The 16,449-nt window shown below is 43.4% G+C and overlaps 1 protein-coding gene across 1 annotated transcript; it reads left to right on the top strand.

Moving 5' to 3' along the window:
* Window positions 1-6,591: 6,591 nt before the first annotated feature.
* On the top strand, window positions 6,592-13,264 carry ccdc107 (coiled-coil domain containing 107). Its single transcript, XM_011492579.3, has 6 exons — window positions 6,592-6,909; window positions 9,179-9,390; window positions 9,503-9,572; window positions 9,653-9,743; window positions 10,793-10,902; window positions 11,266-13,264. The coding sequence occupies exons 1-6, from the start codon at window positions 6,774-6,776 to the stop codon at window positions 11,592-11,594; spliced, it is 948 nt and encodes a 315-aa protein (XP_011490881.1). The 5' UTR covers window positions 6,592-6,773; the 3' UTR covers window positions 11,595-13,264.
* Window positions 13,265-16,449: the final 3,185 nt, after the last annotated feature.

Here is a 16,449-nt window from a genome sequence, read left to right as displayed (position 1 = left end):
CGCCCTTTCACGCCAATTTCAACAGGAGGAGGTGGAGGAGAACCCCACTGAGGCCACGCCCATCATCCCATCCCACATGGTGCTAGGAACCACCCGTTGGTCCCTGGAATGGAAGGTACAGGCTTCTCCTCCTGATCCGGCCTCCATTCCCTCCGGCTGTCCTGAGGTCCGTTTGTTTGTGCCTTCTGCCTTACGCACCATGGTGTTGAAGTGGGGGCACTCCTCCCGGCTAGCCTGCCATCCCGGAGTAACCAGAACTGGGTTTCTCATAGCCCAGCGGTTTTGGTGGCCCTCAATGTCCTCCGACATAATTTTTTTTGTATCTGCCTTTCCCGTCTGTGCCAGTGTTAAGACCCCCAGGACCCCCCCTGCCGGTCTGCTCCACCCTCTACCTGTGCCCTCCAGACCTTGGTTCTACTTTGCTATGGACTTCATTACTGGACTGCCAAACTCAAGGGGTTAAAACGGTAATCCTTACTATCATCGACCGTTTCTCCAAATTAGCCCATGCTATTCCCCTGCAGAAACTCGCTTCGGCCAAGGAACTAGCAGCATTGGTCTCGCAGCATCTGTTTCGCTTTCATGGACTCCCTCTTAATATCGTCTCGGATCGGGGCCCCCAATTCATTGCGGCTTTCTGGAAGGAGTTCTGCAACATCCTCGGATCAAGGTCAGTCTGAGTTCTTGATTCCATCCTCAGACTAACAGCCATGTAGAGAGGTACAATCAGGATCTGGAGACGTCCCTGCAGGCTATGTGCAGCAAGAATCCTAAGACCTGGTCTTCACAACTCTCATGGGTAGAGTACTCCCACAATTCCCTGGTTAACTCTACAGGATACTCACCCTTCCAGGCCTCGTATGGATTTCAGCCTCCCTTGTCTCCGCGCCAAGAACACTTGGCCTCCTCTTCAGGCCCGGCGGCTTTCGTGAGGAGGTGTCGTCGTACCTGGAGCAGGTTCCGACAAGAGCTCCTGCGGAACCAGGAACGGCTCTCCGTGGTGGCTAACCGTCGGAGGACCCCCGCCCCGGAGTACAAGGTGGGAGACAGGGTGTGGTTATCTACTAACGACGTTCCCTTGAAGGGTGGTTCTAGGAAGCTGCAGCCCCGGTACATCGGCCCGTTCTCCATTACCCGAATTATCAACCCTGTGGCTGTAAGACTGGAACTGCCTCGCTCTCTGATATCCATCCGGTGTTCCACGTTTGCAAGTCGAAGCCTGCTAAAGTCTCTCCTCTACAGCCGGCTCCAGCCCCTCTTCCTGCTTCTCGGATGGTGGACGCAGACCTGTTTACACCATCCGGGAGCTTTTCGCCTCCAGGAGAGTGGGACGTGGCGTTCAGTACTTAGTGGACTGGGAGGGTTACGGCCCTGTGGATCGGCAGTGGGTCGTCACATCTACGACCCCGGGCTGATCGCCCGCTTCCATCGCCTCCACCCGTATCAGCCTCGACGGGGTCCATCTGGTAGCCGCACATCGGGGAGGGGGTTATGACACGTTTAGTCCCTGCGGCTCAGCTGCACTCCCTCTGGAGGTCGCCCTTCCTCCTCTGTCAGCCCTTTTTCTCCACACCTGTTTCTCATGTTGCTTTGATTTGGATCCTTCTTAAGGTGTTCTGTTTCTGTCTGTGTTTGTCGCATCGTTTCGTTTTGGATGATCTTTGTTTGGCTTTCGTCCTTGGCATTAAAAAGCCTTCCTAGTCCTTCAGCCTCCTTGTCTTTCCTGCATCTGGGTTACCTCCCTTGGTTTCACGTCTCCTGTGTCACTATTGTGGATTGTTTTGCTCTGACTAGTGGCAAACCTGTGTACGTAATGTAATTGAAAATGTCTCATAGTTGGACTTTTGTTCAAAATGGGAAGTAATAAATAACGGATGATTAGTAGTAATTCACGTTCTGTAAATAATTCATGTTCTGTAAATGAAACAGCAACAATTATTAATGAATTCTCCTCCATATCAGACTACTCCATTAATTGGAATAAATCTGTTTTATTACCACTGAACAGTAATGTGGAGCAAAGACTCACAATACCAGTCAAATCAGGCAATATCAAATATCTAGGTATTTATTTTTCCCCAAAATTATGAGAACTGGTGCAGCTAAACTACACCCCATTACTGAAAAGCATACAGGACGATCTAACCCGCTGGACCAACCTGCCTCTGTTCCTTATGGGCAAGGTAGCCACAGTCCAAATACCTAAAGTTAATTATCTCTTCTCAATGATCCCCACACAACCGCCAAGAAATGGTTCAAAACATTTGACTCATCCATATCAAGCTTTTTATGGAACAATAAACCTGCAAGAATAAGTCTAAAAACTTTAAAATCTGCAAAACGCTGTGGAGGCTTAGAATTACCTAACTTCTACAAGTACTTAATTGCAAATAGATTACAATACATTTTAAAATGGTTAAAAGATAATCCAGAAACCAACTCAAGGTTAGACTTGGAACAGGCGTTATGTGGAAAGATCAACCTGTCAGATCTACAGTTTATTAGCCAAACAGTTAAAAAAAAGGATGGTTTCCAAAGTATTAATATAAATGCCACTTTAACAGCCTGGTGGGAATTTCTCAAAATATCAAAATCATCAATTCAACCGTGGAAATTGACACGGTTGAATTGAAATCTATTGTTACTAAAAAGTTTAAATACAGAGACAACGATTTAAAGCTACCAGAGGTAGTTACCTCTCTGATTAATTTTTCAATGAATAAAACTCTCTCCAAAATATACAAACTCTTATGCAATTTAGATAATATTTCTCTTTCAATAACAAAATGGAATGCAGATTTGAGAATCAGCACAGATGAAAGCTTCTGGTCAGAACTTTGTCTAAACACCTTTAAACTGATAAAAGTCCAAATCTGCAGCTAATCCATTTCAGAACTCTTCACAGGATTTACTACACTGGACAGAGGATGTTCAAGATGGGTCTCAGTAACTCTGTGATAGTAATCTATCTTTAGTTACATGCATGCACTGTGGTTCTGCACACCTGTCCAGGGTCTCTGGCAGCAGGTATGTGCCGATCTATCAGTTTGGCTTAAGGTTTCAAACACAACTTCACTGTCACTGTGTGCTTGGTAACATTAGTGCCATCGATATAGAAGGAGGATTAGTATCTATTATTTTCATAAGAGTTTGTATTGCTAAAAAATTTTTTAATAAATTGGAAAAACAAGAAAAATATTACTGTAAGTCAATACAGAAATATGCTGTTTGATCACATCAGCTTGGAAAAAATGTCAGCCCAAGTTCAAGTAACTTTGAAAGAATTCAGTCTCTCTGGTCTCCCATAGATAACTCCATGACTTAGGGGGTGGGGGGCCTAGTCGTCACTGCTCCTTGCCTTTCTGCCGTGATTCGGGGTGGGGGTCGGGGCCTTCCGCTGCCCGGCGGGGACTCCGTTGGTCGGGTCCGGTGCCTGGGTGGGGCGGGCTGGGGCGCTGCGCAGTCTCCTGGGCTCGGGTGTGGGGATCTATGGTGGGGGAGGTTGAGCGGTGGTCTCCTTGCCTGTGCTGTGCAAGCCCCGGCTTGTTGGCTGCCTCGGTCCCGTCGAGGCCCAACCAGAGCTCTCCCAGGGGTGGCGCTTTCTGGCTCCTCTCGCTCGTGAGGGGTGGGTGGTGTGGGGCCTGGGGTATCGGCGCCTCGGGGGGATGGGAAACCTGGGCTGGGGGGACCTGGGCCCTATGCTGGGGTGGGGGGAGGCTGGGGGACGGCTGTTTGACCACCGGGGGACAGTCTATCAGCTGTCCCTGATTTACCCCCTTCCTCATATAATATCATATCAGGATGAGGGGGTGGGGGGGTTAGCCTGCGATGCACCTTCGGGGGGGGAGCTACTAGGGATTGGGGCCCGGCGGTGCTCTCTCCAGGCAGGGAAAGGGATCCCTGAGCTCTCTGGCAAGGCCAAGAGCCGGGGATCGCATCACACCTGAGCCGGGGGTGTCCGTATTCCTGTGGTGTGGGTTCTGGTCCTTGCCCCTGAGTGCTGGGCCTCGCCAAATTTCCAACTCTGGGTGACCCTGGTCGGGCCATGTTTACAATATCTCTTGTGGACCCCTTCTTCTCCTGTGTGCCCTCCTTCTGGGCAGGGGGTGGCTGGCCCCTGCCTTGCTCCTTCCTGGACCCACCGTGGGCCGAGTGGGGGCTGGCTGGAGCGCGGAGCGGGTCTTCCTTGGAGGGTCCTGACCCGTACCTGGGGTGGGGCGGGATGATGCCCAGACCTCCTGGGTGGTGATGAGGCGCTCGTCTGGGGCTGCGTGCACTCTTCTCGGGTGGGGCCCGATGCTAGGCCCTCCTGGCGCGGTGGGCGCTCTCCTGGTTGGGCCGGGCTGCGCTCTCTGTCCCTCCGTGCCTCCCTGCTCTCTGGCTCTGGGGGCCTCGGAGCGGTCCTGCTGGCCCTGGCCTGGGTGGCGGATGTGGTCACCCGGGGGGCGGTTGTTCTCTGCCTACTGCCGAGTGGCGTTGGGGGGGTTCTGGCTGCCGCACCTGCTGCGGCGGGGGTCTCGGTGTGGGGATGGCTGGGAACTCTCCCTCCTTCTTTTCACATTCCATCATCCATTTTAGAAGAACATAAACACACACCTGAGCACAGGTGTTAACTCACCTTTGCACAAACATTTTGCGTGATTGAATGAAATATTTCACACTAGTTGGTTTGAAGGCATAAGTATGCATGTGTGAACACTATCGGTATTGTGTGCATGTTGACATGTGGACGTTTTTGCAGCCAACAGGTGAGTTTATAACATTTGAGTGTGTGTGGACAGGCCCCGCCCCTTATAGATTTGTATTACATCTGAACCTGACCGTATTGATCCATCCACATCCAGCAACTTGTTGCTTTATGCTGCTTCATGGTTTTACCCCCCCCCCCCCCTTACAATCACCCTTCTACCCCCATCTCTAACATCTCTCTCTCTCTTCTTCCCTCCTTACCTTTTCCGTCCGGTCCAACGCAAAAAAATCTTCAAATACGATTAAAATGAATAAAGTTTGGCCTCGATTACAAAAGGGGTTTATTCAGATATACCTCTGGTTTGTGAAAAAATTCAGAACCCCTGTTGTTAAAGTAAAATATGTCCAACACAAGAGGCCTTCAGCTCTCATCTGTTTGCCCAACTGTTGGATAGGAAAAGTTAAAAAAAAAAAAAAAATAACGGATGATTAGTTTCTGCTAATTAATCACTGATTAACCTTATTTGGCTTTTTTTTTTTTTTTTTTTGAGACCTAGCGGTTTTTAGATGACTTTTGGAATGGATAACTGAGACTCTTTGTGGCAACACAGTGACACACTTGCAGATAATAGTGTTGCAGACACAGGAGATTCATGTTTATCATTATATTCACAAAATACCAGTTTTACATTGGTCGAGTCATTATTAGTAAGTGTCCGGTTGTTAGCATCCACTTTGACGTAAAAGGTAAAAATCTTAATCACAAAGTTTAAGTTCAAACCAGCCGCAAACATTTTAAATAGAATGAACGTTCAATCAAATGAAGTTGTTTCTGATTCGTGTAAACTTGTAAAAAGGGACACATGAATTTTCCTTCAGCAAGGGTAACCTAGGCGAGCATTTGTTAAGAAACATTAACACAGAAAATGTTCCTCTGTGTTAAAAAATACACATTGAATCAGGATTTATGTAAAAATAAAATAGGATGATCTTTTTTCCCTGAAAGATAATCTGAGTGTTAAAATGGTGTTCTATGAAAAAAACCCTGTATGGTTGCTTTTATTAAAGTATTTACAATTTAGAAACCGCTTCTACAAATCAACAACTTTTTTTCATTAAATCTTCGTCATCTGAAAAAAAATGTAATAATGCTTTCAGATCTTTTTATAAACTAAATTTCTAGTAGGATTTTAATTATAAAAAAAATGCTTTTTTTAAACTAATCTTAAAAATACTAAACCCAAACTTCGGCTCCCTTCGGATTGGTCAGTGAAAATATTGTCTGACATTAAAGCGGTCAGCCTGGAAAAGTTTGGAGACCACTGTTCTAGGACGCTCGATTTTGGAATTGATCGGACAGCACTACAAAAATGCAAACTCACTATATATCGAGTAGTGAAGAAATTTGGACATAGCATGTGTCTTTACTGTAACAAAATGGCGACAGAATTGTTGTCATTTGGCTGGAGCTAAAACTGAACCATTTTTACACATGGCCACAGTCAGTGGCCGCAACATGTCCATGTTAAGGATGAGTTGTACATTTCTTGAATTAAATTATTTCAACTGGAGTGATAGGATCTGTCTACTGAGCTCATGTTTGTTTGCCTCAACATTAGTCTGCTAGTGAAGCTGCAGAGAGACAAACAACAGTGAAGCAGACACATACACACACAAAACATCACTCTTAATATTACAGTAAACCATCAATGTTTGTAAACGTTCTCTTGTCCCCTCGCTCCACAGTTTGATTTTCCAAATAAGTATTTACAGTTTGTAAGCCTGGACTATAAACCAAACAAAAATGTGTTGTTCATCGACTGGATCTCATATGGCTTGTTAGTAGGGACTCAGACTCCAGACTAGTAGGTGGCGGTATTGCACCATGACGCGGTTTACTAACAGCAACACGAGAAGAAGTCAAGTTTCCGGGAGGTGCTTCGGGCCGATCCCTAATGGGTTAGAAACCTCTCGGAACAGTGTTGTGTTGTTGTTCAGTGTTTCCGTCTCTCACCGCGAGGACCGTCCGTCTCTGCGGTTCTTCTCTCCCCGTCAACCGGACATCTGCTGACTCAGCAGGAAAGATGGTTCTGTCAATATCCCAACAAGTCGCTCTGGCGTTCACAGCTGTGCTCTTCATGTTTGTGGTCCTGCCCAGACTGCTCGGTGTCGGTATGGCGACCAAAGAAACAAAACTGGACCCGCGTTTCAACAGAAAAGGTTGGTTTTTCTTTAACTCGCGGGTCGCTTTCACTCAACCAGCTGCAGATTATCTTTTAAACCGAGCAGCAAACGACTACGTCGTTAGTCGTGTAAACTAAAGTCAGGTTGGTTCCTTCAGGACCTGCAATCTGAATCCGGCTGTGATTACCTCCATCCAAACACTAACTTATGCAGAGATGTGATTCTAATGCTGGACACTGAACACGTCGTCCAAAACCGTACAGATGCAACCACCCACCGCCCCCACGGTTTCAGTAGTCCAGTTTGAATTTTGGGTCACGGTTTTGTTTCGATTCCATATATGATTTGTGTTCTACAACACTAAAATATTCAGAACAATCCATTTTTAAATGTGCAAAGATAGAACAAAGAAAACCCTAGGCCTGCTGTAATGTGATAAAATAAGCACTTAATGTAAACAGGATGTAAGCAGCAGGGATGCAGACATTCTAGAAATGTGACCATGAATCCATTTCTATTCCTACAATCCAAACAGACCCATCTGTCTATGGCAGAATCGAATAGACCTTAGCCATAAAAAAAGAAATCACAATTTGGTAATTTTTTATATCAATGTTGGAAAAAAACATCTGGATTGGATTGAGGTACAGAAGGTGTATTTACCTATAACATAAAAACAACCAAGTGCATCACAGTGGACAACACGTGATGCAGCAAAAACTGATCAGTCCATAATTCCAGTCCAATGTGTGGAAACACTTTGAATTTAGCAAAGACATGTGACCATACTATGTGCTTGGATGTTCTAATAATGTTCCCCTTGGATTCTTAGGATGTGGAAAAGGAGCCATGGGCTGAACTTTAGGAAACTGAAATGTGAATGGATTTGACATATATTCTTGTTTACTTGTTTGTTTGTTCGTACATATATTTACTATTTCATTTACACTTGATTATTTTGAAGAAATCTAAGGAATTTGGAAAACTTCACCTGGACTGTTCAGTACCCAGGTATTTCTGTTTGAGTCACACTGGTTGAGGTTTTGCTTAAAGATGTCCTACATCCATGTTAGGTCAGTTGATTGGATCATTCCAGTGAACCAATATGGACTATGAATGAGATCAACAACCACAAATTATGATATGAATAAAATCGTTAAAAAGAATCGTAACACCCTTAAACCACTTTCCCTACGACTCGATTCAAACCTCAAATTTTGAATCATGGTTTTGTGTTGGTTCCTTATATGATTTGTGTTTTACAAAACAAAAACAAATGTAAAAATTCAGAAAAACCCTTTCCCACTTTCCCTGCGACTCAGTTCAGCTGTGTATAGGAATGGGTACCGAGCCCCGGTATTGAACGAGCCCCGGGGCAACATTCTTCAAGACTGCGGTATCGGTAAGATCTGACCAACGGTTCTGCTATCGGTACTGGACAAGTCGCTTTTAATAATAAAAGCGACTTGTCGCTTTTACTGTTCTCTTCCCTTGTAGGAAGGGAACAGTCAACATTGTCTGATTTCCACCACAAAATATTCTTCAGTACAAGAAAAAAAGAATGAGTGTGCCTTAACCAACAAGTTTCTATTGGGGAAATAAAATGATGTTTATTTTCAACATTGCTAAATGTAGCTTCTCCAGTACTTTTGAACGGTTCAGGGGCCTGAATGGTGCTTCAAAAATAAAGGGTGGGTGGGGGGCACTGGTTCTTTCCAGAAACATTAAAGTGTGATGATGAGGCAGCATCACAGAATGAAGGAATGCTGCTTTAATGTTGCAAAGAGGCTTTGTTTACATATCCATCTTCTCTGCACCGCTGCAGCCACGCTTTCTCATACGCGGAAATAAACTAGTAACGCTGATTGCCACGATGTCTGCCTTTTTTCAGAGTGTTGTACACATCCCTCTGATCCATCAGGTCGCTAAACTAGAATCTATTGCTGGGAGGGTCTGCAGAACTTTGGCCCGCTTTGCTGATAGCATTTTAGCCGATGCTAAGTGCATTAGCCACTGCGCAGCTGCACTGCTTTTCCTTTTTATCTGAGCTGCTAAAAAGGACCACAATCTGCCTTTTATGTGTTACTGGCAGCAACATGGCACAGAGTTTCTGTTTTTGTACCAATCCCTTGTTTAACCCGACAGGAGGAATTTTTTAAATAAAAAATGCAGTTGTCACTGTGAATTTTCAGATATGCAGCTTTCACACATTGTACAGATCTTCTAAATAGGAGTGCCCCGTCAGCATTTGGACTTTCAAACAGGCTGGGGCTGTAACTTTGGGGCTTTCTGTTTCTTGTTGAAGGTCCAGGACCTGGATCTGCTAAAGCTCATCCAATCAATATGAACCATCCCGGCTCCCACCAGAGTCCTGAGAGCATCCAGCAGATGAAGAAACGAATGGAGCAAGAGCTAAAGAGTGACAAGTACAAATACAACAATAAGGGCTACGTCTTCACTCTGATGCCTCTGTATGCCATCGGAGTGGGAGTATTTGCTGCTTACAAGTTCCTAAAGGTATAACTTCCTAGAAAAGCTCAGGCTGACACATCAGGCCTCAGTGGTTTGAACTATTGCTGTTTGAACCTGTTTTATTGCAAAATATACGTTTATTTTATCCTCATCACAGATCCGATCTTCAGATGATAAAGCACAGAAGGATAAATTCACAAAAGGCGCTAAAAAGTCAGTGGAGGCAGGTGTGTATTCCTCTGTACTCCTGTTCTGGATTTGATCAGTGTGGTTTCCACATATCCACTCCATGTTTGTTTCTGCTCAGAGAACCAGCTAAACGAGTTGGAACAAAGGCTGGCTCAGACCGAGCGCATGCTCAACTCCATCCTTACACAGCTGGACCCACTCACTAACTGGTGAGTGGTGGACAAAAACGTATTACATTTACCTAAGTAATGTAATAAAGTGCTTTTTTTAATTAACTGAGTAATGTCATTCATTGGTTTGATTTTATTACTTTTGTCTAAATATTCTATGATGATGTATTTGCTGAAGGAGAACCCATCCCTCTACTGATGTTGGTTCCTGATGGTTTTTGTGGGTTGTTGGACTAGTACTTTAACATGACCAAAAACACTGTTTGATCCCACCCACCCATTGATCCTCACTGTATCTGAGAACTGGACTGAGTGACCCTTCCCCCCTGGCGTTCCAAACAGGAAGTACCCGCTAGTTCTAATAATCAGAATCAGAAGTACTTTATTGATCCCACACGTGGGAAATTTGTTTGTCACCATTGCAACTGACAGCAGAGGGCAAAAAAGACTTAGAATGAAAAAAAAAAAAACAAGAACAAAGAAAATGTAGCATAAATGCTAACATCAAAATAGTGGTATAAAAATAAAAAAGTATAGCCAAAATTCCATAAACTTGAGAAACAGACTCAGTCATTCTATAGTTCGCAATAACCATTCTGGCTCTGATACCTTTTCTAAACATGTTCATGATCATCCTCTTTTTTTGGGGGGGGATAATTTTTCTGTAGTGCAAGTTTTTCAAGTTATAAACTGACCTATCAGATGCCTCAATAAAATCAAGCATTTGATTGACAGATTTTGTGTGGGCTACTTTCAAGGGGTGTGGCCTTCCAAAAAGCTCACTCGAGTGATTGCCATGGAAACGTTGACTCAGACAGACTTGGATCAATCACTGCTTACTGATCACGTCTGGGTTTTAACATGACAGCGTACGTGTTGCGTAAAAATTGCGACTGAACTGACGTCATTTGGTTGGAGCTGGAATAAACAATTTTTGTGGTTCACGTCATACTCACTCAGTCCAGTTCTCTCACATTCTGTGTCAGCCTCAGAGTGCATCTCCTCAGAATTGTGGAAGGGGCCAAACAGTGAATGGTGGAGGCATTTAGATCTTCACAACTGCTGACTGTCTGTTGTTTTCTTTTCAGTGTGAAATCTGTGGCTCAGGAGCAGAAAAACGAGATCATGTCTCAGCTCCAGACCATCCGATACCTGATGAAGAAGAGAGGAATGGACTGTCCACCGCTGAGTGTCAACGGTGAGTTTTAGGACTGGTCGGATTTGTGTATGAAAGTAAATCCTGTTTTGTATTTCTGTAGTGTTTATGCTGACAGGTGATGACTTTCAAACACAAAGTTTCATTCTAGCTGCATTTTGCTGCAGTCACCCACAGTTTTGAATCCAGGTGGAGAGGCAAAAGTACATTTTGCATCTCATTTGAATTCTCTGAAAGTGGTTTGAGTCGCGTTTGCACAGAACCTCCCTAACCGTGACAGGTTTTCATTCACGCCTGGGGCTTGGTGACCAGAGTCTGCCCACAAAACCAATAAAACTACTGCAACAACATAAAAACAACAAGCAGTGTTTTTAACATCTGCCACTGATGCTTCATTTCTTTCAGAAGCTTCTTGTGGACAAAATCTGGATGAGCTTATCGAGTCTCTGGGGGCCAGAGACACCTCTGGAGACATGGACTGTCAGCCCTCTGAGAAGAGAGCTGAGAAATTTCACGAAAAGCATTTGAATGATCAGGAAGATGCTACAACGGAAGATGAAGAGATTACAAAGATCAGCCCTAAAATAGAGGAGGAAGATGGAGCAGATGAGGGGTTGGAGGAACAGGAGTCAGAGATGTTTGATTCTTCTGAGCAGTTATGTGAGACAAACATTCTGGAAGGGGTTGCAGAGCAGCCTGTGACCGGTCTAAGGCGACGCAACAGACTTGAATGAACTCCACAGGAATTCTGCACGGCTCTTACTTTTTCCTGACCCAAAAAGATTAGAAATATTAGAAATATTCCATATATGAAAGGCTGTCTGCATATTTATTGAAATTATTTATCATATACATTATGACTTGGACTCATCTGCCCCACCAGTTCATGCTTTACTTTAAGGACGGAACCTTGACCATCCTTCAAAAACACTTAAAATCTAACAGGGATCAGAAAAATGGCAGGAAAAAACCTGAACAGAGGCAGGCTGCTGGTCTCACCAGTCTGTTTCTGGTTTTCTCGATTAACCCTCCTAAAGGCAATAAAATTCTCTTCTTAACTTGCAAATATAAAAAAGAACATTCATAAGGGTAATCTGTAAGTGTAAGGGAAATCTTTTTCTACTTCGAAATTCAGATGTTCATTTTTTTCAAAGAGGCCAAATTATAAAAATTCAGTTTGAATTGGCTGAGTGTGAGCAAAACCTCTTTAATTGAACTTAATTTACTTAAAAAAAAACAGGATTTGTTTAGGTCTGAAATCCTTCAGTTGCTAAATTTAAATAATGAGAAAACCTTCAAAACTAAAAGAAAAAAAAAAGCTTTTAGAAGTTTGACAGTGGTGCACAACTTATACCCTTGTTTTGCTCCTACATCCAGATTAAACAATTAGGTCACTGATATACTGTTTCTATTCCCCCATCAGGCTAAAGTTACTACCATGAGCTGACAAGCTGCTCTGTAATCATCCTGTCTTTAGAAGTGGGAGGCAGAAAATGTTTCTAATTTGGTTTAAAACGTTGACATTAACATTGAATTAAAGATTTAGCTAATCCTTTTCATTCATTTTACCTTAAAACTATTTATATTAATTTATTTTTTGTTTAATGACTTTTATTATTACATTAAGACTAATGTAGCTAATAAATAAAATACTGTTTGTAGTTTTATTGTTTAAATTAATTTTAGGCAAAATATGTGTAGATCTTACTGCAAGAAGATTCTGCTGGACTTTTAAACATCCCACAGTTCTGATAATAACTTATGGGTATAGCAGCAAGAAAGGCAAACCAGAAATAGTTTACCTTTTTTTTTATTCAGGTGTTTTGATTTATCAAGGAGAGATTTATACTGATGCAGTTGGATGACACCAAACTTTAAATGTAAAGTGTGCTCGTAGCATGTATTCTGAACACTACGATATGTTTTTTCTGTTTTGTGCACATAATTCCTGCATGATGCGTATAATATTGCAATTCTTGGTTCTGTTTAACATAATCAACAAATTTGTCCCAGATATGGATAATTTGCACAAACTTGTGACGTGTCACTGTTGAATGGGGGTAGGCAGTGGGGTTACATTATTGACGAAAAGTACAAATGCATTTTTTGCAGTTGTAAATTACATCCGTTATGATGCCAGCTAAATTAAAAAATGCCACTAATGGTTTCACTAAATGATTGGATGACATTGTTTTTCCCCCCATTGTCACTGTCAGAAAAGATGAGTAATGCAGACAAACATGACTGTTTTCATTTTTTTTCACAAGTTGCTGTCTTTCATCACGACATAGAAGTTTCTCATCTGCCATCTCGTTTCCTGAGTGTTTTTGTGCCTTGTTTTTTTGAATGTTGCATGTCTTAGAAAATTAATCAATTTGTCATAGAAAATAAAATCAAAAAACTGTTTTGTCTTTTATTTACAAGCATTAATATGGTAAAAAAATATATATAAAATATATACCTTAGGAATAAACTTCTGAAGTCTTGGACTTTCTCTTTCAAGAGGTTCCATCCAGGAAACAACCCTTACCTGCCCGACAGGATCTTCTTGGGTTCCGTAATCATTTAGCACAAGGGTGGCAGACACACGGCTCTCTGCCAATAAGCATGCGGCTCTTTGCGTCTTATCATATTTTCTATATACTGTTCCTCATTTTATAGTTTTTTTCCTCTTAAACCACACTAAAATCCATCAGAGGGTTTTAAAAATAAATAACAAAAGTAAATTGGCAGTGTGTGTTTTGATACCGCTCCTCACACATAAGTGATCGCCAATCATTTACGCGGGTTACGCCCAATGCCGGAAAATAAACATTTTATGTGCGTGCAGACTGTTACCCTCATGGTCAAAATGGCTTAACCCTTGTGCTATCCTAGGCACTTTAATATTGGGAGTTGGGTAATCTAGACCCACTAGACAGTGCGCTGAACCTTTTTTCTTCAATGATTTGTGATCTTCATTGGTGTCCATGGATTACATGAAATCTTTCCACCTTTATTCACCTTTGCCATTGTAGGGAGAACACGTCAAAGTAAGGGGGGGTCATCTAAGATAGCACAAGGGTTTTAAGAGTATAAAGATAAACACAGGACGTTTCTGGAAGATCGGGAAGATTCTTACTTTTTTACTGAACGGAATGGCAAGTCACTATGTTTATTATTATGAGCTTTTGGAAGCAGTAAAATTGTTTATGGCAGAAAAGAACAAAACGTATCCTGGGGAAGAAAAAAGCTCTTCCTGATCTGACACAATTTCGCTCCTTTATTAACAAGCTGAAGCTTTTCAAAGTGCACATTCAAAATGGCAACCATCCCACTTTCCTTCTTTGCAGAGCTCACGGCAGAAGGCTGCAATCCAAATGAATAAAGCGCAGAACGTGACGCTGCTTGCTGGACGGAATCTTTACTTTGCGGTTTGAGGACCTGCAGCAGAAACAACCGCAGATTACTTTTCTCATCGATCCTTTTAATGCAGAGACTGACTGCCTGAAATCCCCGCTTGTCACTGATGAAAATAACAGACAATAAATGCACAAGTTTAACAAATGTCATAACTATCAACACTTCATTATTTTTAAGTAATTGTTTATTTCATCTCCTACCTTTTGGAGTTGGCGATTCTGTAATGTATGTTCAAGGATGACGTTTCTCTTGTCAATTTCCGTAAAATAACAGTGAACATTGAAACTTATTTAAATGGCGTATACTTATATAGCGCTTTCTAAATGGCGTATACTTATATAGCGCTTTCTACCCTTTTTCGAAGGCCCAAAGCGCTTAACAGTCACAGTCCTATTCACACACACATTCACACACTGATGGCGGGTGGCTCTGCTGCACTGGCGCCAACCTCCCACCAGAGGCAAGGTGGGGTTCAGTGTCCCAAGGACACTTCGACACATGAGCGTGTAAGGTGGGAATCAATCCTGTAATCTTACAATCATGGGTCGACTGCCCTACCCCTGCACCATGATGCTTAACCCTTGTGCTATCTTAGATGACCCCACCCTTACATTGAAGTGTTCTCCCTACCATGACAAAGGTGGATAAAGGTGGAAAGATTTCATGTAATCCAAAGAAAAAGGTTCAGCACACTGTCTTGTTAACCCAACTCCCAATGTTAAAGTGCCTAGGATGGCCCAAGGGTTACAAGGAAAAGTTGAGGACTCAAAGGTACCAACAGATGGCGCCAGAGTAACACAGAAGTAGTACAGACAGTCTGGGCAGTGTAATACCTGCCTTGTAGAAACATTTTGTCTTAAAAAGTGTTGCTGGGAGGGTAGGCAGGCTTGCTGGCCCTTTCCTTGGGTGGGTGGGTGGGTGGGGGGGGGTCTGCTGTTGGTACGGGACCTTGGAGGTTTGGTGGGTTGGGGTCTTTACTAAGGCAATCTGTGGTTGCCCCTGCTGGTTGGCTGCCTGCTGAAGCCTGTTGAAGCCTGACCAGAGTTCTTCCAAGGGGGGCGCTTGGGGGGCGGGGGCCTGGGCTTGCTCCAGCCCAGCGAGTGGCGCTTTCTTGTCTCCCCCCTCTCTCTTTGTGTGGTGAAGGGGCCTGGGGGGTCAGCGCTTCAGGGGATAGGGCTCCTGGGCTGAGGAGACCTGGATGCTCGTGTGGGCTGGGGGACAGCTATTTCACAGTGAATCAGCTTTCACTGAGTCACACAGGTAGTTTGGCAGAGTTTTTTACGCCACATATCCTTCCTGACACGATCCTGTATTTTATCTGGGCTGGGATCCAAATTTGGGCCTCTTTGTGGGTACATAGTAAGGCAGTAACAGAAAGGGTCTTGCCCAAGGACTCACACTGGAGGGAGCTCATTACACCCCCTGGGAATCAGTACCAGTCCTACACACAGCAAACTGAGGTATAATTAGTGAATTCAAAGTGTTTTTGTAATCAAAATCTGGAAGTTCCCTACATTGTATAAGGTATCGTTCTAAGATAGCTGTTGAGATGAATAATAATATCGAATGATACCTAGTGTTTTAATGTTTTCAGGCTGAGTTGCATCTCATGTCAAATATGTCAATGTCAATATAACAAGATTATGAAGTGTTGAAAAATATTACAGCAGTGGTCCCCAACCCCCGGGCCGCGGACCGGCACCGGTCTGTGGGTCATTTGGTACCGGGCCAGCCAGGAGACAGAAGAGGAGCCTTTGAATTCCAAAAAAAGAAAGCTACATTTAATAGACAGTATCAGGTGTCCTACTTAAAATACGGATTTATCCCAACGGGAGATTCCCTCGAACCATCCAGCATTGTGGTGAGTTTGATTTTCCATGCTTATTTTGAAGGCATGTTTAAATTTATAATAATAGCGACCAGGGAGTGTTGCGGGCAGAGAGGACGTTGCTCATGTCATAATTTGTGTTTATTGTTATGTTCAGAAAATACCACAGTTTTCATGCAAGTCATATTATTTTGTTGTACTGCAGTGTCGGTCACATGCATGTTTGGTCTGCTGTCGGAGTTCCGCAGGCTGCAGGGGCTACTGTTGGAGCTGGCATCACAGGGAATTAAATCAATCCCCTTCGCCTGCTTTGGTCAAAATGGGTTGAGCATGGGTGTTTCTTTTTGCCTACGGGTCCT

Source organism: Oryzias latipes, chromosome 23 (genome assembly GCF_002234675.1).
Source record: "Oryzias latipes chromosome 23, ASM223467v1".
NCBI lineage: Eukaryota > Metazoa > Chordata > Actinopteri > Beloniformes > Adrianichthyidae > Oryzias > Oryzias latipes.
This window is presented reverse-complemented; position numbering and strand designations above follow the sequence as displayed.